This window comes from Vombatus ursinus, unplaced genomic scaffold (genome assembly GCF_900497805.2).
Source record: "Vombatus ursinus unplaced genomic scaffold, bare-nosed wombat genome assembly UNPS02014772.1, whole genome shotgun sequence".
Taxonomy (NCBI): Eukaryota; Metazoa; Chordata; class Mammalia; order Diprotodontia; family Vombatidae; genus Vombatus; species Vombatus ursinus.
Genome location: NW_020954550.1, coordinates 4,685,330 through 4,711,965, shown reverse-complemented (window position 1 = coordinate 4,711,965; position 26,636 = coordinate 4,685,330). Strand labels below are relative to the sequence as shown.

Below are 26,636 nucleotides of genomic sequence, written 5' to 3'. Positions count from 1 at the left end.
GGGCTCCATAATTCATTTTTCTCCTCTCATGCGTAAAATCACTTTAACTGATTATTTATCTATATCTGTAACAGCAGATTGACAAGACCCAAAAAAAGAGTAGTCACTAATGGGTCAATGTCAACTTTTTCAAGATCAAGTAAAGTACACAAAACAGGGAAAAGTATGTTTACCAAAGTTGTTTACCACTCTCATGGAGGATGCTCAGAATACAGTAAAAAACTGAAGAGGGATTTGCAATAAATGTTGAGGTCTTCCAGGTGCTCCTATTCATAGATGACATTGTTACAACTGTTCCCAAGCTCTGGACCACTGCTAAGTCTACCAAATGTATCCACCGTTATTCAAAAGAGTAAGACCTTACTACCCACAGAAGGAAAACTTAGTAGATTAAAAAACACTTTTATTCAGACTATGATATACAGTTAAACAGACAACCCACAGAGTTGGTCCTTAGTACAGGTTTCTTAAACAATGTCTCAAACAGGCAATGAATTACATCTAGAATAAAACAGGAGGAGAGTGGGCTGGATTGCCTTTGGGAGACTGCACAAAGATTTTTTTAAAACATTCAAGCTTCTCCCTGAAACAAAGGCTATCTTTTTAACATTACTATTCTTGGGAAGTCATATAATAATAATTACAGGCAACCAATCTCTGAAAGTCTCTGAATCCTAGTCTCTGAAGAGCAAAAGTAAGTAGGACCCAGGAAAATACTACACACAATGACTACAATGTAAATAGAAAAAAACACCTGGTACCCATCCTGACCCAAATGAAGAGATATGGGAAGGTACCTCCTATTCTGTTTCTGTAGGCAGGGGCCTATACGTTTTTTTGTTTTCTTCAATTCACTGCTATAAGGGATGGCTCTTTAGGAGGAAAGGAATGAAGACTAAATTGAGAAATATAGGTGATGTAAACACAGAAGATCCTAATAAAATTTATTTTAAAAATAATCAGTTAAAGAATCTGGGTTTGTTTAGCTTGGAAAAGAGACTCGGGGAAGAGCCAATGTGAAAATGGTAAGCTTTCTTCAAGTATTTCAAAGGCTTCAGCGTGGAAAAGGGATTAGAATGGTTTTGCTTAGCTAGAGTACAGAAAAGGGCAACAATGTGGAAAATGCAGAGAAGCTGATTTAAGCTTAATATAAGGGGAGGAGGAGGATTCTATTAATTAGAGCTATCCAAGGCAGGAATAAAATGTCTCTGTAGGAAGGAAATTCATTCAGGCACAGGTTGGAATAAGTGGCTTCTTAAGGTACTTTCCAGATCTGGGATTCTATAGTTATGCATGTCTTATATGATCAAAAAAGACCAGTTCTCTATGCAAGGAAACAGACACAGAATAATACCAAAGAAATTTAAGTTTAATTTTTTCCCGTTTTTCCAACTGGAAATGTTTCATCATTTTAATACAATGTTACCTCTTCTTTTAATGCATGTTTCTTCTGTTCCAAACAGATTTCTTTAGCTCTCATCATCTGCAGAGTTTCCTTTGAAACTGCATATTGAAGTTTTTCCATCCTTTCAGCTGCTGCTGCCCATGATGCTTTACCAAACTTTTTCTGATCTGCTCGCATTCTATCATACACAGCTGCAGAAAAACAAATTATAAAAAAGGTTTAATATGTATCCTGTTATTATAGAATTCTGACAATGTCTCTGAGATACCACTGACAACCTACTTCAAAGGAAGAATATGAATATGCAAATTGATATTTAAGAGATAAAAGCTTATGTGAGATATAACTATAAAATATTTCAATAGTTATTAGGGTGATTTAAAAAAACTCAAGGTCACAACAAGATTTTTCCTCAAGATTTCCATCAAAAATAAAGATTACAGCAGGTTATTTTTCCTCAGGCACAACTCTGTTCAAGAATAAATAAATGAAAATAAACACAGTATTCAGTCCACCAGCTTCATCAACATTTAATGTGCCTATTTTAATGAACTACCTCTAACATTTACCATTTTCTTTTTTGAAAGAAATGGATTTTTAAACAAACAAGAAATAGAGGCAATTATGTAAGGTGTGTGAAATTAAAAAGCTTGTGTACCAACAAAATTAATGCATCAAGAATAAGAAGACAGGTGGTTACCTGAGAAAAAAATCTCTATCAAATATCACTAATAAGGGTATGGTATCCAAGGTATGTGGACAACTAACATAAATATAAGACCAAAAGCCATTCCCCAATACACAAATGGTTAAAGGATATAAACAGTTTTCAAAAGAAGAATTTAACAACCACAGGAAGGAATGATCCAAATCACTAATAAGAGTAATTAAAAACAAATCAAAACAATCCCATGGTTTTACCTCCTATCTTCCATGGTGACAAAGATGACAAAAGATGAGAACAGTTAATGTCAGAAAGGTATGGAAAGATAAGCACACTAATGCACTGTTGGTGGAGCTACAGAATCAGTACAATAATTCTAGAAAGCAATTTGGAATTAGGGGGTCACTGATAGAAAGGCACCATGTATACGAAAATATTTTTAACAACACTCTTTGTATCAGCATAGAATTAGAAACAAAGTAGCTGTCCACTGATAATATGGTTTTTCTTTTATTTATTCAAATGGCCATATGGCTTATTACAATTCCTTCCTTAAGAACTGGTTGAGCTACTGATCCATGAAGTCAGCAACCTGCAAAGAGGTTTGTGAGCTGCATCTATGAGCTGCAAGAGGGCGTTCTCATGGGAAGGTCGGGAGATCGACTTTTCTGCATGGCTGAGGTAGGATTCTCCTGACTCAATTTCTCCACTATGACACCTGGCAGACTTTAAGCCTGGCTCAATGCAGTTGGTCATTATATAACTTCTGCCTGGAATTGACATGAATCTAGGGAAGCACTGTTCCCTTACTTAAGTTATGTTCCTATTCTTTCATAGCAAATTCCTATAATCATAAGTTTTATAAGCATAAATATTCAATCTATTAAACAATAGATTGATGTGGGAACATCTGAGGTTATTATAGTAAGATGCAAGTATAAGATTGAGTTGTTTGGCCTAGAATTTCAGAATTAAGTATTCAGTATTGATAAGTTACTAGTGTATTGCTGTATAAGTCAGGATCCTTTAATTTCTCATAGTAGTTATGATGAGGTCTGGAGGTTTGGAGGTGCTGGGACCCCAAGATAAAGACATGAGGGCCCTGCCTGAAGGAGTTCAGCCCAGGTCTTCTTTCAGCCAGGGGAGAAGTTTCTTGGAGATAAACCATATAGGCCAGTTGAGTGTATAAGGGTTTTCTGGGGCCCATGGACAAATGGGAGCCAGATTCTTTCTGGGGCAAGGGGCAAAGGTCTTGGCTTGGGCCCATACCCCATCATTATGAGGATAATTAGCCCAGGAGATTGTGGAACTAGGATATTATTCTGTTATTTAGTTAATACTTAACGTTAAAGTTGTCTCAGTTTGTTACAATTAATTAATGTTAAAAGAAAAATAGCTTGTGACTTATCTTGTAAATGCCTTTAAAAAAGCATCCATTTTAATTAAGGATTATTTATTTGTACATGACTAGAAGTTGGGATTGTTTTAGTATTTGACATGTACTGGTTTTAAATTAACTACTATGTATTGGAGTCTATTATTAATTCCTTGGTGGACTCTCATCCTCCTCATGGAGGAACAGGAATGAATAATGAATTAATGCAAGGTACAAAACTGGAAATAATGCAGAGTATAAGGCTAGGTTGTGATTTCTCCAATATGAGTTTCCTAAAATATGACAACTGGTCAAGGTTCCAATTTTGATCTTGTAATGGTGGAGACATGGGGGTTGAGTTAACTTTCTTTATTTGCCCTGGTTATTAGCAAGGTAATTTAAAATTGTGTTGAGATCAATCTTGTAGGAGAGTGGACACAAGAAAGAGGATCTCTACAAGAGGAGAGTCTGCTGGACACTGTTTGAACAGCACTTAGACCAGAAGACTTTACCAAATGATGTCCAGAGTGTCAGACAGCTATATGAGAAGAGACTTTTGAAGCTTTAAATGGACAATTTATCGTTACTTTTGGGTCTCTGTATCTGCACTTAATGAGGGGACTGCCCTCTTTTAAATTTGTCAATGCGTCGGTCAATTTCTCCCTTCCTTCTCCCATATTGTTTTAAGTCCCCAAAATCCCTTGATGAAATGTTGCCCAGCAGCACAGCCCCCGATAGAACCAACACTAAGGCATTGCAAGGTTTAACTACTTTAGCTGAGAAGTTGGCAGAGAACTTTGGGATAGATAATTAATTAAAGGGATGGTTAGGAATGCTGGTTTGGCAAATGGAAAAGGAATGGCTGTATCCACTGTCGCTAACCTAATTGTGGCTGAAATGCTGTAGGATGTCGTATAGTTCCATGCATTAGAGGACTGGTACAATGATTGACAGAGATGTCCCTCACTAAGATTATTCCATTAGAACCCACGGTGGGAGATCAGATGGCAGGCTCTGGCAATATAAGGATGATGACTGAAAGTACCAATGAGACTTCCCCCAGTGATGGAGAATGCTAAATCATGTTAACGAGATTAGAGGATAAGGAAACTGGGAATGTGTGGAAGCCAAATCTTTACTAGAAAACAAAACAGGGAATTGTAAGAAAGATTTTAGGGGGTTAGGCTTCCACAGTAGGATAAATTCCAAGATTAAAAAAAAAAAAATCCAAGATCTTGTGGATAGTCCCTCAACCAGTCAGAAAGGGCTCCAAACTTTCTGTAAACAACTAGTTCCTTAAGAAAGAGCCCTAGAGGCTAAACTGGTTGCAACCTATTGGGTTCAAGGACAGGGCCTCCACAGCGCAAAGGCTTTTCTCCACTGCACTTGCTTAATAAGTTTATTGAATATTAACTAACATACTCCAAGGGTGGAGATAGCCACCATTTTTTGATCATGGGACGCATGACCTAACATGACAAGGAAGAACATGGATGAACATACGATGGGCTGTCCAGGAAGGGTGTAACTCAGATGAACCAGACCAACAGTAGCCCTGATGGTGGCGTATGTATCTTACTAATGGTTTAAAAGTCGACTGTACCACTGAACCAGTGCCCATGTGCTACTAAAGTGTGTTGTGCCCGCTTCTCTCCAGAGAAGTGTAATAAAGATTTTCCTTCACTCAAAACAAACAAACAAACAAACAACAACAACAAAAAAATGCCTTCCTTGAAATCTCTCACATGCCTCCCGCTATAGACTAAAACTATGACACAACATACATTTCTGGTACCATTGGTCATTTTAATAAACATAACATAAAATGTGTTTTGGAATATTACTGTGCTATAAGAAACAATGAATATAAAGGAAGCACAGAAAGCTTTATATAACGTGATGCAAAGTGAAGTAAGCAAGAGACAAAAAAATACACAAGACTGCAGCAATGTACAAGGAAAGAACAATCACAAAACAATCAAAATTGAATGTAGTGAATTTTTCAAAAACAAAACAAAACAAGCATTGCCCCAACAAAGATAAAATAACACCTCTCCACTCATTCCTTTTTAAAGATGGCAGCTCCATAAATGTGGAAACATTGCATATTTTGTCAGATTTTTTTCAACGCATAGATTTTTCTTTTCCTTTAAAAAAAAAAAGTCCTTGATATCTAAGATGGCTCTCTAGGGTGGGATGAGGAAAACAAATAGACAATATTTAGGTGCAACTCTATCTGAGGTATATGTCTAGGGTCACAGTATAGTACAGTGGAAGAGTCCTGTACTCAAATTTAGAAGCCCTGTGTTCAAGTATTGGTTACCAACTTTTGCTAATTGTGTGACCCTGGGCAAGTCACTTAAGCTTTCAGTGTTTCAGTGTCCTCATCTGTAAAATAGCATAACAGTTGTAATACCTGTTCTCAAGTGTTGCTGAAAAGAAGTAACTTTGTAAACTATGCATCAATTCACTCATCATCCCTGGTTTTCTTAATTCTTATTTTTTGTCACATATTTCTTGCTATACAATAATTGATACTCTTATTACAATCAGACATCCAAGTTCAGTCAGATATTCCCAAGTGATGAGGACCCAGGAGTTGTCAGTTCTTTTCTATCACCCGAGTGCAATCAATATTTTGATACAAACTAGATCTTTTGTTTTTTTTACCTTCCTGAAGAATATGCTCAATATGATGGTATCATTTGGCCAGGGAGTGTAACAAGTTTAGTAATTTGTCTTACATAATTCCAAACTGCTATCCAGAATGCTTTAAATCATACCTCCAGCAACAATAAAAAAAATTTTAATCACTCGAAAATTTCTTTTAACATAGTGGGTTTTAAAAGACGTTCCTTATTGAATATTTAGGTATTTCATTAGAGTTTACATTTTAATAATAAAATTACATCTGCATAGCAGATAGAAGTGGTCTCTGAGTCGTGAAGACCTAGAATCATGTCCTGTTTCTGATACATGTTGGCTTGTGTGACTTGGAGCAATTCACTTAAATTCTCAGCATTCCAGACAACACTTTGTAACCAAATAATTTGCAAAGAAGGAGTCAGTTTACATTAGGAGAAAAGCTGCTCACTAGGAGTTCCCTATATGAAATAATAAGTTAAATTTTAAAAGTTTATGAGTAATAAGGAAAATTAATAGTTGCAGGTCTCCATTTCATGTAACAAAAACTACTAGCTCAACCACAAGACAAGAAAATATTGCTACTTGTTGCCATCATACCCACATTTCAGAAACAGAATCTAAGAGGGAAAAACATCCTCTTAATAGCTGAAGTTATAAAGCTTAAGTCATGAAATTACAATACACATTATAATATACTTTTTCTCACATATACAGGAGTCCTGCTAGTTAAAATAAACGTTTGGTCTTTGCTCTAGAAAATGTGCTCTAGGGGGCAGCTAGGTGGCGCAGTGGATAGAACACTGGCTCTGGAGTCCGGAGGACCTGAGTTCAAATCCAGCCTCACACTCAGTAGCTGTGTGACTCTGGGCAAGTCACTTAACTCCAACTGCTGTTTAAAAAAAAAAGAAAGAAAGAAAGAAAATGTGCCCTAGATAAAAATAAAGTACTGCTCAGTAAAGGATAAAATGCTCTCTTTAACTCTCAGTAACTAACTCAGTGTGTTGTACATGGTTGGTGCTTTAGAAATGTTTATTGAAGTGAACAGTACTTTTTTGAAAACAGGAAACAGACAATAATTTTCTCTAGACTGCATACTTCATCCCAAGGAACTTTTAAAATAAATTATTACCACTGAAATTTGCTTCTATAGTAATGAAAGATTTAAGCAAATATACTGAATAAATTCTATAAAAGATTGCCTGAAGCACAGGTCTTGACTGTGTCACTCCACTGACTGAAAATCCTCAGTGACTGTTACCTCAACAGTGAAATACAAACTCTTCAGCCTAAATCATAAAGCACTCCACAATCTATCTGGATTAATCTGAACTTCCTGGCCATATTTCACATTCTTCCCCTCCATAGAGTCCCCCGATAGAACTTGAGCTACTTGAGAACAGGAATGGTTGCATATTTTATCTTTGTATCCCCAATGCCTGGAACAGAGTAGGCATTTAATAAATGCTTGCCTGACTTGGTGATTCCAGACCAACTGGACTAAAAGCTGTTTCTTGATCAACACACCATCTCCCACTTTGTATATCTGAATAAAAAGATAATACCTCCATACAATGAGTGCATTCCATCCTCATCTAAACCTCTCAAATACCTAATCTCCCTTAAAGGCTCAGCTTAGGTGCCACTTTTGTTCCATAAAACCGTCTCTGCACAGCACTTCTCTACATCTCTATCCCCCTACACAAAATCAATGTGTTGTTTTGTTTTCTCACGCATTTCTAAACAACGGTTCTAAACCTGGGGTCTGTGAACTTGTTTGATTAATTTGATCACCGTTTCAATAAATGATTTCCTTTAGAGTACTATGTATTTCATGCATTTAAAAATGACTATGAAAAGGGGTCCAGAAACTTTCCCCACACCACCAGATTGCCAAAAGGGTCTATAACAACACAAAAAAGGCTATGACCTTATTGCTTGAGCATTGTCTTCTCTCCTGTTCACCTCCTTCCCTTTCCCTACCTTGTTTCAACATATCTGTATACATGGTACATCCTTCTCCAAAAGAATGTAACATTTCCTGAGGACAGAGACAATTTAATTTTGTCTTTAAATCACTGGTCTCTCATACAGCGTCTTTTACATTAATAGTTGTTAATAAATGACTGCTGACCTGAAACAAAATTCAAGCACAGGTGGTACAAAGAAAAAGATATGATATTTTTTAAAAGTACTAACAAAAATTCCTTTACTTCAAACAACCTCAAATTCATATAGTTCTATTCAGGGTTAGGTGTTTGAATTCCAGGTAACAAGATTATCATGTGAGAAATGAGCCTCAAAGCTGAGAGAATTGAATCTAACGTCTTATAGCTTCGGAGAAAACAAATACTGTAGATTTACAGAACTTTATATGTAAGTACTACGAAAGAGAAAAATATTTGCTTAAAAATAATTTAAGCACAATTTTACCCTGCAACTTACCTTTCTGAGCCTTAGCTGTTATTTCAAAATACTTGACAGTGAGATCTTGAATAGACAACACAGCCATGTGGGCTTTGCGCTGCCAATCAGCATCTTCTTTTTGGAGACTTTCAATTCTACGGGGTCCCAGATAATCATTCTCCATAGAAATCTTTGGAGAAAAACAAATAGCAGCTAAGAATCTTATATTCACAATTCCCCCCTCTGATAATCCCTAAGCATTTAATATGAAACAAAATGATAATTTAATAAAAATAGGATAGAGGCTTTTTATGTATAAAAACTGTCCTAATCAACATATTGACCTGACCACCTGCAAAAGTAGCTGAGAAGAACTTGTCCAAGTCCAAGTAAAAGCTTACAAACTATTCTTCAAAATGTTAACTGTAATATGAATTAAAGAAAACAGCATATTAACTTTTCCCCCAAAAGTGCATGATGGAGAGACCTACTTGATATCACTATCAGAAATAATTTAATTCTAGCTTTGGAGAAAACAGATTTTAATAAAAAACAACGTCCATTACAGAATCCTTATTCACAAAAAGAACAAGACAAGACAAAGGATTGCCAAATGGTTAGATAGAGACAAGTATTAAGAAAAATTCAGAGAAAGTACCCTGGGTTGGAGTAATCAGGTGAAGTACTACAAAGAAAGTAGGAATTAAGATAGGGCATAGGATTCAAATAGGTACAAAGAGGGAAACACATTCTATGCAAGAATTAAAATGTGAACAAAGGTACAAAGGCAAAAAAAAAAGGCTCTGTGTGTGTATGTGTGTGCAGTGTAAGAGTAAGTACATGGCTGTCAAGGAAGGTTCAAATAGATAGGCGCATATAGCTAGTTGACGAGCTTGCTGGTTAGTTCTATTAAAAAGTCATTTATTTAGCACCTGCTATGTGTCCTACTGCTAGGAAACATATTCTAAATGAAGACCTTGAAGAATGAGAGTTTCTGAGAAAATGAAAGGCAAAGATGGAATAACCGATTCCCAACAAGATACCAACTTTCCCTTCTGTTGTCCTCTAGGACATTCTCCAGACACTCCCCATCTCCCAAAGCCCTAAAACTCCTGCCCCCTAGGAGGGTCTACCTCCCCACTGTGTCAATGAGCCCTTCTCCAGGACCCAGCACACCCTAGGCTCCAAAGATAAGACACCACTACATTCCAGTTTTTATTAGGCCCCCAGTACCCAGTACCATGCCCATCTTTCCATGTTGCTTCCTGAGAAGGCCCCTGGATTTCCACGCCATACCTTCACCTGCTCCTACTTGCTACAAAGCTAGGTTCCTGGGACCTCACAAGATGAAGGAGAACCCTGAAAAGTCTAACCTTACCTGAATAGATCTCTCTCTCCAGCCACTAATACTCTGCTTGGATTAATTCTGTAATGGTTAGCCTAACTCCCTTTCCTTGTACTCTCTCCATGCCAGTGATTCTGAATCCCATTCCCCATCCCTAACTACTTGCTTCCTTACTCTCATTTCCCTCAATTTTCCCCTTCCCCTACCATGTCTCCTTCTAGATCTGCCCATCTATTCCATAATGCCCTGATCTCTAACAAATTTCCTTTGACCTTAAACCTCTTCCTTTCTCATTCTTTCTATCTCCTGACAATCAATGAAACCTGGCTCACTCCTGATGACAGGATGATGCTTTCCCTGTCACTATTTCCCTTGCTGACAACACTTTCTCTCATAATCAGACACTTTTAAAGTTGCAGTAGTAGAATTCTAATAGTCTTTGCTCCCCACATTTCGACTTACAGAAACTCCTTGAAAGTTGAGATTATTTTTGCCTTTTTAACAGAATGCCTGGCACACTGTAAGTGCTTAATAAATGCTTGCTGACTGATCGACTTCTTTCTGCACAAGGCTTTTTCCCAATTTCTCCACCATTCATTAATATGCTTTCCTTTTGAAGTCATTTTGTACTACTTTCATAAAAATTTGCATTTATTTATGAGCTTAGGTATTATATTCCTCCCAAACTCCTCCTTCCCCCAAACGTAAGCTCTTTAGGGAAAAGAATTACTTAATTTTATATTTTTATTTCCAGTACAGTAAGCACAGTGTCTTGACTATAATGAGGGCTTAACTGAATTGAATCTCATTCTTGCTTTCCTCCTCACCTCAAAATTCACAGTGCACAAGTATGGATAATAAAGGAGGCACAAATACATATACATATACATGTTGACATCTACACACTGTCTTTTGCCTCTTTTTGTATTCCCATGCATAGCAAGTGCCTGGCATATTGTACGAGCTTAATAAATATTTGTTGACTAACAAATTGAAATTTGCCTCTTAGTGGAAGGCAAATGGATATCTATCATAAGGTATATATATATCACAATGGCCAAAATATAGATAATAAGAAATATGAACATAAAAGCCTCATATGGTCACACCTATGCTTCTGGAAAATCACTTTGATGAATGAATGGAGGACGGATTCGAATGGAGAAAGACTTTAGGCAGGCAGACCAAGCTATTACTTCATTTACCTCATGCCTGGAGACTATAACAAGAGCCTGTACCAGGATGGTGGTAGTGTTAGAGAAGAAAGGGGTATAATTGAGACATAATGCAATGACAGAATTACCGGTTTTGGCAAGAGATTGGATACTGGGAGAAGGGAGGGGTGAGAGAGCTTTAAGAGTCCAGGATGACATCTACCTTGTGAGCCTGAGGTGTGCCTACTACAGTAATTGGGAGGGGGGAGCAGGGAGAGAGTTTACGGGGAAAAACAATGAATTTGGTTTTGAATAAATTGAGATTAAAGTGTCTACTGGCCCAGCAGAAAGAGAAAAAAATTAAAACCACTCTAAGGTACCACACCTCACACCCATCAGACTGATTAACATGATATAAAAGGAAAATAACAAATGCTAGAGGGGAAAATAGAAATAGTAGTGCACTGCTGTAGGAACTGTAAACTGATCTAATCATTCTGGAGAACTATTTGGAACTGTACCCAAGGGCTATAAAATTGTACAAACCCTCTGACCCAGAAATGCTACTGCTAGGTCTGTACTCCAAAGAGATCAAAGAAAAAGGGGAAAGGCCCTACTCGTACAAAAATATTAATAGCAGCCCTTTTTGTGGTGGTAAAGAATTGGAAATTGAGGGGATGCCCATTAGTTGGGGAATGGCTAAACAGGATGTGGTATATGATTGCTGCTGTTTGTCCTTCATTCTCGAGGAGGACCATGACATCAGGGAGGTGATGCCATGACGTGCAAGTGAATCGGATTTAAGTGAGGGAGGGCTGTAGTATATATATAGTATGTGATAGTATATATGATGGTATATGATATGATATGCGATTGTTATGCGCTGTAAGAAATGATGAGCAGGGGGCAGAGCCAAGATGGCAGAGGGAAAGCAGTGACTTGCTTGAGCTCTCCCCCAACCCCTCCAAATACCTATAAAAAACGGCTCTAAACAAATTCTAAAGCAGCAGAACCCACAAAAAGAAAGAGTGAAACAAATTTCCAGCCAAAGACAGCCTGGATGGTTGATAGGAAAGGTATATCACACCAGGCGGGGAGTGGAGCGCAGTTCGGCATGGGCGCACAGGCCGCAGCAAACCTGGAGCAGGCCTCAGAGGATAGAATCGCAAACAGCTGTGGAGGTTTCCAGACTTCTCAACCCATGAATGCCAAAGACAACTTAGAAGGTCAGTGGGAAAAATCTGTGACAGCGGTGAGAGAAGCTAGGTCTCAGCCACAAGTCTTGAGGGCAGCCCGGGGCCACGGCTTTTTCCTGAGCTTCTGGCCCACAGACTGAGGGGGTATCGAGTGGCTAATCAGAGGGGAATTGCAGGGATGTCTTTGCCAGTGCTGAGGCAGGAATCTCTTGCTTTCCCTGTGCTTGGATCTGGGTCACAGTTCTGAGGGGCGGTCCTGGGGTGAGGAGGAATGCTGGTGTGGTGAAGCCTGTTGTGGCAGTGGAGAGGAAACACCTCGCCCCTTATCATAGCACCTTGGAAAAACTGAAAATTTTCAGGTCCCTAGAAGTATCTCTGAAAATAGCTGTACAAACCCCCGAAGATTGGGACAGTACATTCTCCACATTGGAAGCAGACTTTTACCTTAATAAAGAGTTTAAAATTCAAGTAATTGGCCAGGATCATGAGTAAGCAGCACTAAAAGAGTCAGACTACATTATCTTACTTTGGTGACAAAGAAGATCAAAACATACAACCAGAAGAAGACAACAAAGCCAAAGCTCCTACATCCAAAGCCTCCAAGAAGAATATGAATCAGTCCCAGGTCTTGGAAGAGCTCAAAAGGGATTTTGAGAAGCAAGTAAGAGAAGTAGAGGAAAAACTGAGAGTTTTGCAAGAAAATCATGAAAAACAAGTCAATAGCTTTCTAAAGGAGACCCAAAAAAATACTGAAGAAAATAACACCTTAAAAAATAGCCTAACCCAAATGGCAAAAAAGGTCCAAAAAGCCAACGAAGAGAAGAATGCCCTAAAAAGCAAAACTGGCCAAACGGAAAAGGAAGTCCAAAAGATTACTGAAGAAAATACTTCCTTAAAAATTAGAATAGAGCAATTGGAAGCTAGTGACTTTATGAGAAATCAAGACACTGTAAAACAAATCCAAAAGAATGAAAAATTAGAAAACAATGTGAAATATCTCATTGGAAAAACAACTCACCTGGAAAATAGATCCAGGAGAGAGCATTTAAAAATTATTGGACTATCTGAAAGTCATGATCAAAAAAAGACCTAGACATCATCTTTCAAGAAATTATCCAGGAAAACTGTCCTGATATTTTAGAACCAGAGGGCAAAATAGAAATTTCACCTCGTGAAAGGGATCCCCAAAGGAAAACTCCTAGGAATATTATAGCCAAATTCCAGAGTTCCCAGGTCAAGGAGAAAATATTACAAGCAGCCAGAAAGAAACAATTCAAGTACTGTGGAAACACAATCAGAATAACACAAGATTTAGCTGCTTCTACATTAAGGGACCGCAGGGCATGGAATATAATATTCCAGAGGGCAAAGGAGATAGGATTACAACCAAGAATCACCTACCCAGCAAAACTGAGTATAGTCCTGCAGGGAAAAAAATGGTCATTCAGTGAAATAGAGCACTTTCAAGTATTCTTGATGAAAAGACCAGAGTTGAATAGAAAATTTGATTTTCAAATACAAGACTCAAGTGAACATGGAAGAGGTAAACAGGAAAGAGAAAATCATAAGAGACTTATTATGGTTGAACTGTTTACATTCCTGCATGGAAAGATGATATTTGTAACTCATGAGACCTTTGTCAGTATTCGGGTAGTTGGAGGGGAAAAAATCATATGTACATATATACAGATATAGATAGATAGATAGAGGGTACAGGGTGAGTTGAAAATGAAGGGGTCATATCTAGTGAATAAAAATTAAGAAGTGAGAGAGGATCATACTAAGAGAAGGAGAAAGGGAAAGGTAGAATGGGGTATATTATCTCACAAAAAAAAAACAGAAAAGAAAAGGCTCTTACAGTGGAGGGGAAAAGGGGGAAGGTGAGAAGGAATGAGTGAATCTCATTCTCACAGAATTTGACTTAGGAGGGAATAACATACACACTCAATTAGGTATGGAAACCTGTCTTACCCTACAGGAAAATGGGCGGGGGAAAGGGACAAGAGAGTAGGGGGATGATAGAGAGGAGGGTAGATTGGGAAAGGGGGTAATCAGAAGCAAGTACTTCTGAGGAGGGTCAGGGTCAAAAGAAAGAATAGAATAAATGGGGGGGATAGGATTAAGGGAAATAGAGTTAGTTTTTCACAGTATGTCTACTATGGAAGTGTTTTGCGTAACTGCACATATATAACCTATACTTAGTTGCATGCCTTTTCAATGAGGGTGGGTGGGGAGCGAGGAAGGGAGAAAATTTGGAACCCAAAGTTTTAAAAACACATGTTTAAAAAAAAATGTTTTCATATGCAACTGGGAAATAAGAAATACAGGAAATGGGGTACAGAAATCCATCCTGCCCTATAGGAAAATTGAAGGGGAAGGGCGGGGAGAGATAGAAGTAAAGGCAGACTAGAGGAAGGGGTATTCAGAATGCATGCCATCTTGGGGTGGGGAGAGGGGCGAGATGGGGTGAAAATCTGGAACTCAAAATCTTGTGGAAGTAAATGTTGAAAACAAAAAAATAAATAAAAGTTACCATAATAAAAAAATAAAAAATTAAAATTAAAATTAAAATTGAAAAAAAAAAGAAGAAAGAAATGATGAGCAGTATGGTTTCATAAAAACCTGGGAAGACTTATATGAACCGATGTAATGTGAAGTGAGCAGAACCAAGAGAACACTGCATACAGAGTACTACTGGAACAGTGATTAACTGTTACTGTGAAAGACTTAGCTACTACTTTGATCAAGACAATTCAAAGGACTCATGATGAAAAATGCTATCCACTTTCAAAGAGAGAATTGATGAATTCTGAGTACGGATTGAAGCATAGTTTTTTTCACTTTATTATTTCGGTTTTTGCAACATGGCTAAGATGGAAATAGGTTCTGCATGACTTCATATGTATAATTGATAACATACTGCTTGCTTTCTCAATGTGTCAGGGAGGGGTGAGAGGGAAGGAGAGAATTTGGAACTTAAATTTTTTTAAATGAATGCTAAAACTATAAATTTTATTGGAAAACATTTAACAAAATATATTTTTTAAAAACTTAAATTAATTTTTAAAAATTAATCAAAGCTTTGCTTTTAAAGAAAACATCTGGGGCAGCTAGGTGGCGCAGTGGATACAGCACTGGCCCTGGAATCAGGAGGACCTCAGTTCAAACCCAGCCTCAGACACATAACACTAGCTGTGTGACCCTGGGCAAGTCACTTAACCCCAATTGCCTCATCTCCCCCCAAAAATGTCTAATGGATACCCAGTTCAAGATGTTTGAAAGGCAGTTGGATATGAAAGATTGGAGGTCAGCAGATAGTCTGGGGAAGGATAGGTAGACTGAAGAATCACAAGCACAGAGATGTTAACTAAATCCATGGGAGCTGATGAGATGACAAGGGAAGCAGTAGAGGAGAAGTGGACCCAGGAAAGAATGTTCTCAGACATGTGTGTTTAGAGGGTGTGATCTCGACGAGGCTCTGGAAAAGAAGACTAAGAAGGAGCAGTCAGATAGGTAGGAGATTCTCCAGGAGAGTGCGGTGTCCCAAAGACATAGAGAGAAGAGCGTATCAAGAAAAAGAGAGTGATTAATAGTGTCAAAGGCTATAGAAAGGTCACGAAGTAAAAGAACGCTGGATTTGGCAACTAGGAAATCACTGGTAACTTTGGAGAGGGCAATTTCAGTAGAAGGATGAGGCCAGAAGCTGGATTATAAAGGGTTAAGAAGACAATGAGAAGAGATGTTGTAGATAACCTTTTCAAGGAGTTTAGACTCAAAGGGCAGGTGAGATACAGAATGACAGTAGGGATAGAAGGATCAAGTACGAGTTTTTTTGTTGTTGGTTTCTTTTTCTTTTTTCACAATAAAGGAGACACTAGCATGTCTGTAGGCAATAGGGAAAGAGATTGAAAGTCAGTGAAAGTGGGGATGACAGAGGGGAAAATCTAATGAGGGAGATGGAATGAAATGGTATACTTGAGCAGGTAGAGGGGTTAGACTTGGTAAGGAGTAAGGCCAACTCATCATTGACACAGGGTGAAGGAGCAGACAGTGGCAGATGATATATGAATGACATTGGATGAGGAAGAGGGGAGATAAAAGATGTCACAATGAAAGATCCCAATTTTTTCTGTAAAACGTGAGGCAAGATCCTCAATTAAGAGGGTAGGGGTAGGGGGAGCCATGAGAGGCTTGAGGAGCGATGAAAAAGTTTGGAAGAGCTACTGTGGAAAGTAGGATGGTGAGTTGATGAGGGAAATATAGTAGGATTGCCTAGCAGAAGTGAGCGCCCAGTTTAGCTTATATAACATAAATTTGTACTGGATCCAATCTGAACAGCTGCTTGATATTTTCCATTTTCATTTGGCAACACATGAATAGGAACAAAGGTAGCAGATGGTTGAAGAGATCTAAGGTTAAAGCTTGGCATAGCTCAATTGGTGAAATGATAACAGGGGCAAGAGGACTCAAGGGAAGAGGGCAGTGCAGAGCTGAATTTTAACTTCACACACGTCACTGGGACTTGGTAGATTGGGCCCACAGAAAAATATGAGCTTGAGAGGGTTTACCTTACCGAAAAAGAGCAGAGCAGACCAGTGATTTAAGGCACACTGAACACTACTATATATTAAGGAGATGTACTCATGTAAAGAAATCAAAATGGAGAAGAGGTTAATCTGGTTTATAATATACTTTGACTTTGATGAAGACCAAGAGATACGGTAATACAAATTATGTTGCAGTAAGATTATGATACAGAACAACTCAACAGAAGAGTAGTTCAGCAACAAACAGATGACATAAGCTATGGTAGTTCTGGGAAACTTCAACTATTGAGAAATCTACTGAAGTTCCCTTTCTCTTTGCCAGATACATAGCAGCTAATAATATATTGGCTTACATCAGTGATAATATCATCCTTCAAAAAATGGAAAACTCAACAAGGCAAACTCTAATTCTGTCCCTGATTCTCACCAAGAGGGATGAAATGGTTACTTAAATATAAACAATGGGGAAATCAGTCTCCAACTGAGAACACGCAATAGAATAACAGAGAAAACTTCTAGAAAGAGTTTGACATGTACTCTCGATTGTAAGAGAGCAGATTTCAAAGAGTTTGAAGAAAAAAGGATTAAGTGGGATCCCATGGAATAAAATTCTATAGTCAGCAGGGATACGAAACTTTTAAGAATGAAATTCTGAAGTCATAAAGAAACAATTCTGGTGAGGAAGAAAAAGGGGAGCTATTTGAAAAGATCAATGTGAAAATGCACAAGGAACTCACCAACTTACTTGGAGTTTTAAAGACATTGTACAAGATGGAAGCAAATGCTGATAACAGAAGAAGAATACAAAAACATGGTATATTTACTCAGTAAGAATACCATCAGGAGAGCTATACTGTGGAATTAGATAAAACTGGCAAGAACAGCTAAAAACAATAAAAGGGATTAAAAAAAAAAACAACCTACATGGGGGCAAAGAAGGATCAACACTAGGGAGGATGGGACAATAACAGACAACACTCTCCCCCTCCCCAAATGGAACTTGTAAACTTTTATTTTACTTCAGGTTTCTCTAGCAACATCTTCAATCATTGCAGTACAAAAGACAGAACAAAATTAGTTAACTTAGAGTGGAAATCCCAGCTAAGAAAGAAGAAAAGTAATGGAGTACCTTGTTGCCCTTGATACCTGCCTTGGTGAACTAGATTCCCAGGGGCACTGAAACAACAACAAAACAAAAACTGGCAGTGATTGTTAAGTTACTATCAATGATCTCTGAAAAACTATGGAAAATGTGAAAGAAAAATAGAAAATGTTATTTGTTATCCTTTTTCAAAAAGGAAATAAAGAAGCCCATAAACTATAGGCCAGACTACAATTTCTGCCAAATTCAAGTACAAATTTGCTGGGTTTTGCCAAGAGTATTAACAGAAGAATGAGATGAGCCAGTCAAAGCTGAAAATTCAGCACTATGCCCCTTTACTGGAAAGGTCAGGCAACAGTAACAAGGTAGCCCACTAATGCTCCACATTGGGTCTAGCACTTCTAAACAAGGACACCAGCTGATCTCCTATGCTCAGGCAGGATTGAGAGCTTCAAAGTGATACTGGGAAAGGAGGCATACACCCTTAGGCAGGTCTGATTGATTTCCTCCCTCTGACATTACAGGCATTTGGGCAGCAATCCACCAAAAGTAAGAAGTTTTTGGTGTGGAGGCTTCCAGGAATAGATATGGGAGGGTTCAGCAAAGAGGGAGCAGTAGAAGGCCAGGATCTAGCTTGGAGAAAAACTAGACCATTAAATCAAAGGTTTCTTTCCCGGACAACAGTGCTGTTAAAGGCATTGTTGGTAAACATGTAGAAAAGGAAGCAGTGACTGCAAAGAAGAAATCATGACAGACTAATCACATTTCTCTTTTTTGGCACTTAACAAAAACTGGCAACTCAGGGAAGACATAGATGCCTTAGATTTTTGCCTAGCTATCTTTATGGACAAGAAAAAAGATGTGGGTTAGACAGTACTTAAGTTGGTTGTTTTTGAAATTGGTTTAATGTTTACATAAAAACTAGGAACAGGTGGAAGTTGCAAGAAGCAATTTTAGGCTTCATATAAGGAAACCTTCTTAAATAGTTCTAATGAACTATTCTTTGGTTTAATGAACTGCTTCAGGAAATGGTATGGTCTCCCTCACTGTAGGTTAAGGAATTTTCATCTTGGATGGCCTCTAAGGCCCCTTCTGAGATTTCTGTGATTCTCAATAAATTTGTCCTTTCTCTTTTCCTTCCCAAGGCTAATTCTATTACTTGTATCCATGGTCTGATCTGTTCCTAGGCCTTTAGTCCAACAATCACCTCCTTTTCCTCATGCATATGTATATTCAGGACTTTCCCTTTCCACAGTCTATTTCTCATCTGCTTAAAAATATGCCAAGTCTCTCCAATCCTAAAAAAGGTCTTGGCTAAACCCTTCTCCATCTCTCTTCCATCTATCATATCTTTTTTTAAACCACCAAACTAACTGAGAAGATAGTTTACCTCACAATGTTGTCACTTTCTCATCTGCAATCTGGTTCTCCATTCCCATCACTCTACTGAAGCTTTTTCAGAATGTCATCAAATCAAAAGCCTCAGTCCTCATCCTCTTTGACTTTTCTTCTCTAGGTTCTGACACTGATGACTGACCTACTGTCTTCTAGATACTTCTGCTTCTAGTCATACTACTACTCCTTTTGTGAATTCTTCATTGTCTCCCCTTTCTCAGATCCTTTAAAGTTTATGTTCCTTCAGGTTTTGTCTTGGACCCTCTAATCGTCCAACTACCCCTTAGCAATCTCATTTTTGTTTTTTTTTCTTCATGGTTTCAACTATCATCTCCACACAGATGACTTTTAAATCCATAACTCTAGCCTTGCCCTTTCTACCAAACATGAGACCCCCATCTCCAGAATGACTATTATCATTCCCCATATCTGGTAAGTTGCCAAGTCCTATTGATTCTAACTCTAATGTCACTCAAAATGTTTTATAAATCCTCTTCTACATTCCCACTGCCACTACCCTATTATCAGTCCTGAACTATTAAACAGTATTCAACTGCCTTTTAGACATCATGAACTGGATGTCCCATTGACATTTTAAACCTAGCATTCACAAAAAGTGAAGTTACAAAAGTTAACTCATTATCTTCCCCCCTACCAAATCCTCTCCTCTAAACTTTCATATTACTGGGTATCACCAACCTCCTAGTTACCGAGACTAGTAACCTAGGTGTCACCCTTTCCTCCTCCCTTCTCTCTCATTTCATTCTCTCATATGCAATAAATAGTAAAATCTTGTTAATACCTTGATAACATCTATGTCCTGTGACACTGCTACATCTTGGCACATTACCTTACAACTGGGCTATAACAACAGTGTGCTGGTTGGTCTCCTTGCTTTAAGGTTCCTCCCACTCCAATTCATCTTCCACTCCATTATAAAATTGGTCTTCCAAAAAACGCAGGTCTGATCATATAATCTCCCTATTCAATAAACTCCAGCAGCTCCCTTTTACCTCCCAGGATTAAATAGACAATCTTCTATTTGGCTTTTAAAGGCCTTCATAACCCAGCCCCTTCTTACCTTTCCAGTCTTCTTACACCATACTCTCCCCTCCATATTTTGCAATCCAGTGATACTAGCCTCCTTATTGTTCCTCTAATACAATACTCCATTCTCTAGACTCTAAGAATTTTCATTACTGGCTGTCCTCCTCTGAAATTCTCTCCCTCTTCATCTCCTCTTCTAGCTTCCCAGGCTTTCTTTAAGTCTCAGCTAAAGTCCCACCTTCTTCAAGAAACCTTTCCCACGCCTCTTAGTGCTTTCCTTCTGAGATTACTCTCAATTTATCTTGCATTTATTACTTATACAGAGCTGTTTACATATTTACTCAATTAGACTGTGAGCTCCCTGACAATGGAGACTTGTATTCCTAGGCCTTAACAGTGTCTAGCACATAGTAGGCTCTTAATAAATGCTAGATGACTAACTCTACAATTCCCCTATCCTAACCTCAATTCATTCTTCACACCTTACTAACAGGTATTTCCCTGGCATTCATGGACCTCTGCAAATTTACTGGATTACTCAGCATCACTTGTACATATCACCTACTTCCTCTAAGTCTCTGATCAAGGTGTTTCCAAAGCCTGGAACATTTCTCCCTCCCCCATCTCTAAATGATGAAATTAAATGAAAGAGGATGTGCACATACACAGACACACACTTTTTTTTTTCTTTTTAGTCTTGGCTCATGGCTCTAAGAAGTCAGTAAGTGAAATAACAGCCCCTGCCCTCCTGCTCAACCTTATTTACTTCATGTTCAACATGAACTAGAAAATGAAAAGAATTACTTGGCATAAATTAATTGTTTTATGAGTTTCAAGTGGGAAGTGAGAATGATTACTGACTGGTAGTCAAGGGAATGACCAATGACATAGGCCCTTGCTGACAGTATCTCCTAACTCCAAGCATCTTCACTAGCTGGAACTAAATACAGCCCCATACCTGGAACATTCTCCCTCTTCTTCATCACCTCATGGCTTCCTTCATATCTCAGCTAAAGTCCCACCTCTTGCGAGAAATCTTTTAAATTACGCTTTAATAATAGTATCTTCTTCTTTGATATTATCTCCAATTTATCCCACATTTATCTTGTTTGTACATAGTTGTTTTCCTATTACTATCTCCATAGTTGTTTTCTTCCTGCCATCTTCCTATTAGACTGTGAGCTCCTTGAGAGTAGAAACTTTTTTTTGCCTTTCTTTGTATCCACAGTGCCTGTGCATACAGAAGGCACTTGCTGACTTGACAACTCAGTTTCATATATATAATATATGTATGTATGTATGTATGTATGTATGTGTGTATACACATATATGTGTGTGTGTGTGTATATATATATATATATATTCCTTTTTATGTTCTACTATGTAGATAGAAAAGCTTGGGGTTTTTTTTTTAATGCTTAAGTTCAGAATAAAAATAGAGCTCTAGCAGTCAGAAATAACAAAGTTAAACCATGATCTCCAGAATCTTTGGGAACCAAGGATAATTTAGTAACTATCTGAATCTCATGCAGCAGATTGCCTAGGGAGGCTATTTCTGAGGCACAGAGCAGAAAGTTGCCCTGGAATTGTAGGTAGAGGAGATATAGGAAAAATGAACATTTTCCCAGGTTACTTTCCAAAATGTACTTACAAACATTCATTAGCATTAACAAACTGCGGAACATACACTTTCAATAATGTAAAGAACAGTGAAAAATATTAATACTAACAGGCTATACTCAAGGTTTTGTAAAAACCAGATTTTTGGGGGGAGGGGGAGGGAAGGGAGGTGCAAATGTGCCATATATCTGGACCAATGTGGCAATATTCTAAGACAGCTTTTTCTCCATGTTGGCTCTCTCAACAATGCATTAAAATAGTTACAAGTAACATTAAAGTAAACTATACCACTTTTAACTAGTGAAATTTTTCAAATGCTTTTATTTTCATCACTGATAATTTATTAGCATAGTATATCAGACATATCATCAGCACAAATGTATATTTACTAAATGGACAGGAATATGTCCTAATATTCTGAACACCAACATTCTTTACATAATGTAAATAAATAAAATTGTAGCAAATCAAAACTGTGCTCAGAAAGACCAAATTGCAAGTCTATGGGATGAAATGGTTCCTACTGCTTTAGTAGGTCTACCCTAACAAAAACCACATTTGACAAAGAGTAAACACATTATGAAAAATGGAGGTATAACCTCTCTAATGAGCATTTATAAATATAATGATCATATATAAAAATACATACATACATACATATATTTAAGATACACACACCTAAGTGTATATATCTTTAAAAAAAGATATATTTTAATTACTTTATTCTTACTCAAATATCTTTATCTTAAAAGCAACATTTTCTATAAGATATGGAAGGGGCTACAACTCATCAATTAAAAAGATTTGGTACTGAGTAATGCATCCAACTGGACTCAAAATTAATTGATGACCTCTTCCAGTTTTGAAAATGAGCTTCTCAAAGCGAAAAAAAAAAGGGTTTACTTCTAGTTTAAATCTAAATAAATATGTAGAGAAAAAAAGGTCTGCTGATAGAAAATTTGGGCAGTGTTTAATGTAACAACTGACATTTATAAAGTGCATTAAATTTATGAAGCATTTACATATATTGTCTCATTTGAGTCTCCCAACAAACTGCTGAGAATGACAGAACAGATCTAGAACCAAACAGGGCCTCAGTGGCCATCTAGGCTTACCCCTCCCCTCCCATTTTATAGGTAAGGAAAGTGAACTCCAAGGAGGTTAAGAGACTAGTCCCAAAGTACAAACAGAGGCAGGATTTGGGGTCCTCTGACTCCAGAGCCAATGCTCCTTCCACTAGCCCCTGCTACCACACTGCAAGAATTATGTCCATTTTACATTCCAGAAGCATGTGGCTCAGAGTAGTTGAGTGACTTGCCCCTTGGTCACACAATTAGGGTCAGAAACAATATATGAACCTGAGTCTTCATAACTCCAAGTCTAGAACTCTGTTCACTATGAAACAGCACCATTTCAAAAGAAAGGTTAGTTTTAAGAGGTTAAAGTGATTGACAACCCAAGAGTTTCAAAGATCACAAATGCAAATTTTAAAAAAAGCTTGAGTTTCTTATGTAATTATTTAGTAAGTTTCTAAGCATTATCAAAACAAGATAAAATAGCATGTTTCCTTTCTCATCATTATTCAAAGAGCCAAAAATTCTTATAGTAAATTGTCAATTTGTATTTCCAAGAAAATTTATTTTAATATTTAATAGTTAAAATAAAAAATTATTTTAACTGGTAATTTATCAAAAAAGAAATTCATGTTCAACACCATCAAGCAGAGAAAATAGGTAAATTCAATTGTTAATACTTGCATTTCAATAGATCTGATCCACATCATCTAAACATGAAAAATGAATGCCATGGGGTTGAAATTCTGTGACCTCACCAAATCATCCTCATGATTGTGGACCCTCTACATACAAGGAATTCCAAAACAACAGTCTCCCTCAAGCCTAGGCCAAGCAAGATGAGGCAGATGGGAAGGTGAGAAGGGAAGGGAAGCTACAAAACTGTCCAGTTCATTTTCATTAGTGTCAAACCAAAATATGAGGGCACTATATACAATTCAGGTAGGCTACTATTACTAGACAGAAAAATGTGTACCTTTATCTGTTGTCTTCTCAGCATTGCAAGTTCCCGCATATCTCGAAATGGCTGTAATAAGTACTGGTATAATTCAGTTGTGGCTTCTGCAAGACTGCTATAGGCTTCATCCTCCATCTGATACAGGTCAAGAAGCTCCACCATACTCTCTGTGTTCTTATGTTTTTCTAATAACTGAAGAGAGAATTGGAAGATTTAGATGGTAATGCTGAAAGCCCAATAGTAAGGAAGATAATTACATATGCTTTAATTGCTTTCTTTTAAAATTAAGCTCCTTAAAATAGCACCCAAAATTCTAATAGAATAATAATATGAAAAGCAATAGAGAAGAGAGCGGTTAAATAATTTTGACAAGCTTTCAATTTGGTCACTATTCCTCTGATTTTCCACCATCTCAGTCCATGCTTCATACCATGTCATACCAGAATAAACTGTTTTCAAATTATTTCTACCGTGAAACCATTCTATTTAAGCACTTCTGTGACTCCCTACTGCCTGCTTAAATTCAAACTAGCATAAATGATGCTGCAACTCTTTTAGTCTTCCTGGTCCACATCAAACTTAGTATCTCACTATTCCACAAAGAAGCCTCTCCACCATTATTAGGAATGTTTCCTGCATTTGTTCACATAGCTGAGCCTATCTGTTTTTCTCTCCTTATCTGGAAGGCTCTGGAATTAGAACCTAGCTCAAGATTTACCTCTTTTGGAAGTCAAGTATGATTTGACTTCTCCAACCAAAGCAGACATTTCAAGAATGACTTTAACTCTAGTTGAAGCAGATTACTTCCTTATAATTCTCTTTGTCTTTATTCATATGGCTGGAACTACATTATCATGCATGTCTCCTTGTGAACTCTAGTTAAACTAATTTAAAATGCGACCATCTCAACCCCAGACTAGAAGAGCTCAAGGCTGTTTTTCCTCATCTTTATTCTACAGCACCTAGTACAAAACACACAATGGATGCCCAAAAAGATGCCAGCTGATTATTTTTCATTACCCTCAACTTTAGATTTTCTTTCAATTTTCACTTTTAAGTTCAACAACAACCTGGGTTTGACAATTTGACTACAAAAGTAGTATAAGTAATGCCTACACATACACACACACACACACACACACACACACACACACACGCATTCTCTCTCCCTCACTCCAAATCGATTAGGTTACTAAAATCCATTAAGAAAAAATTCCAAAAATTGCTTTGTCAAACTCTCCCCTGAAATTTAGCACTCTCCAATTCTGAATTAAGGAATTTTAAATTAAAGTACAATGAAAGAAAATCTGTAACATGTACAAAAATTTTTTGTAATATTTGGGTTGTGTTTGCATTAAGAAATGCACATTTTGAGATAAAGACTTGTGATCCTGAAACATCTTAGCATATAACCTTGCATTCTTTTGCAAAACTTCTGATCTACAAGTTATAAACTTGGCATTACATATAATAGACACAAATATACATATATACACAATGTGCATCTTCTTTTAAGCCATCTTCAGCATTCCAGGTTAACAAGTTACAAAAGATTTTATTATATCTTTTGACTCAGAGATTTTACTATTTATTAGGCATATACCTCAAGGAGATCACTCCACCCCACCCTCCCCTGGCACAAAGGCTTTCATAAACACCAAAACATTTGTGGCAGTACTGTTCCTGGTAGCAAAGGATTAGAAACAAAGTAGATGCCTATTATACAAGAATGACTAAATAAATTATGGTACATGAATGTAATGAAATATTATTGTATTGTAAGAAATGATAAATATAATGAATATAGAAGTACAGAAAGACATGAACTGATGCAAAGTAAGCAGAACCAGGAAAACAATTATTTATAATATTTACAGAAGTGTAAATGGAAAGAAAAATCACCACAAATAAAACAGAATGTTGTGAAATTATAAAGAACAGCTTAATCCCAAGGACAGGATATGAGATAAAGCCAACATAATCATTGGGGCAAAGGGAATTTCCTCACCAGGGTATTCACCTACACTGGTGAAATCTCTATCAGTTCAGTCTCTATCACTATCCCTCTATCTTTATAATGTAAAATCCTATGTCAATGCTTCATTATGTCACGGAGATAACTTGGGGTTTTAAAGGATGATGAAGGATTATGAGCAGCATACCGCATAAAACAAGGAAAGGAAGTTTAAAGAGACTAAACAAAGCAAAGCTGTTTTACTGATATAACTGGAAAGAGGATAATAAATAGCAGAAGAATGTGGAAACACTGCAGAAATTTTTATAACATACTGCTTTCACCAGTAAGGATGGTAGAGCCACCACATTTGTATGTGGCCCACATATGTATACAGAAAAGAAAAAGAGAGGACAAAGATGTGAAAAGCAGCTGAAAAAGAACATACAGAAGGGCAGCTAGGTTGGTGCAGTGAATAGAGCTCTGGTCTTGGAGTCAGGAGGACCTGAGTTCAAAATCCAGCCTCAAACACTTACTAGCTGTGTGACCCTGAGCAAGTCACTTAACCCTGATTGCCTCACCAAAAAAAAAAAAAAAAAGAATATATAGAAGTACTATGCCCAAAGGGCTATAAAACCATGCATACTCTTTGATCTGGGTTTGTATCCCAAAGAGATCATAAAAACAGGAAAAGGACCCACAGGTACAAAAATATTTATAGCAGCTCTTTTTGTGGTGGCCAAGAATTGGAA

The 26,636-nt window shown here is 37.4% G+C and overlaps 1 protein-coding gene across 1 annotated transcript in view; it reads right to left on the bottom strand.

Annotated features, from left to right (window-relative positions):
* Nucleotides 1-26,636, bottom strand: part of JMY (junction mediating and regulatory protein, p53 cofactor) — a 107,803-nt gene that overhangs the window by 42,357 nt on the left and 38,810 nt on the right. The window contains exons 2-4 of the mRNA XM_027863407.1: nt 23,949-24,122; nt 8,533-8,683; nt 1,427-1,596 (exon numbers count right to left, since the gene is read on the bottom strand). Of these exons, the coding sequence (XP_027719208.1) occupies nt 1,427-1,596; nt 8,533-8,683; nt 23,949-24,122 (495 nt within the window). The remainder of the gene's footprint in view (nt 1-1,426; nt 1,597-8,532; nt 8,684-23,948; nt 24,123-26,636) is intronic.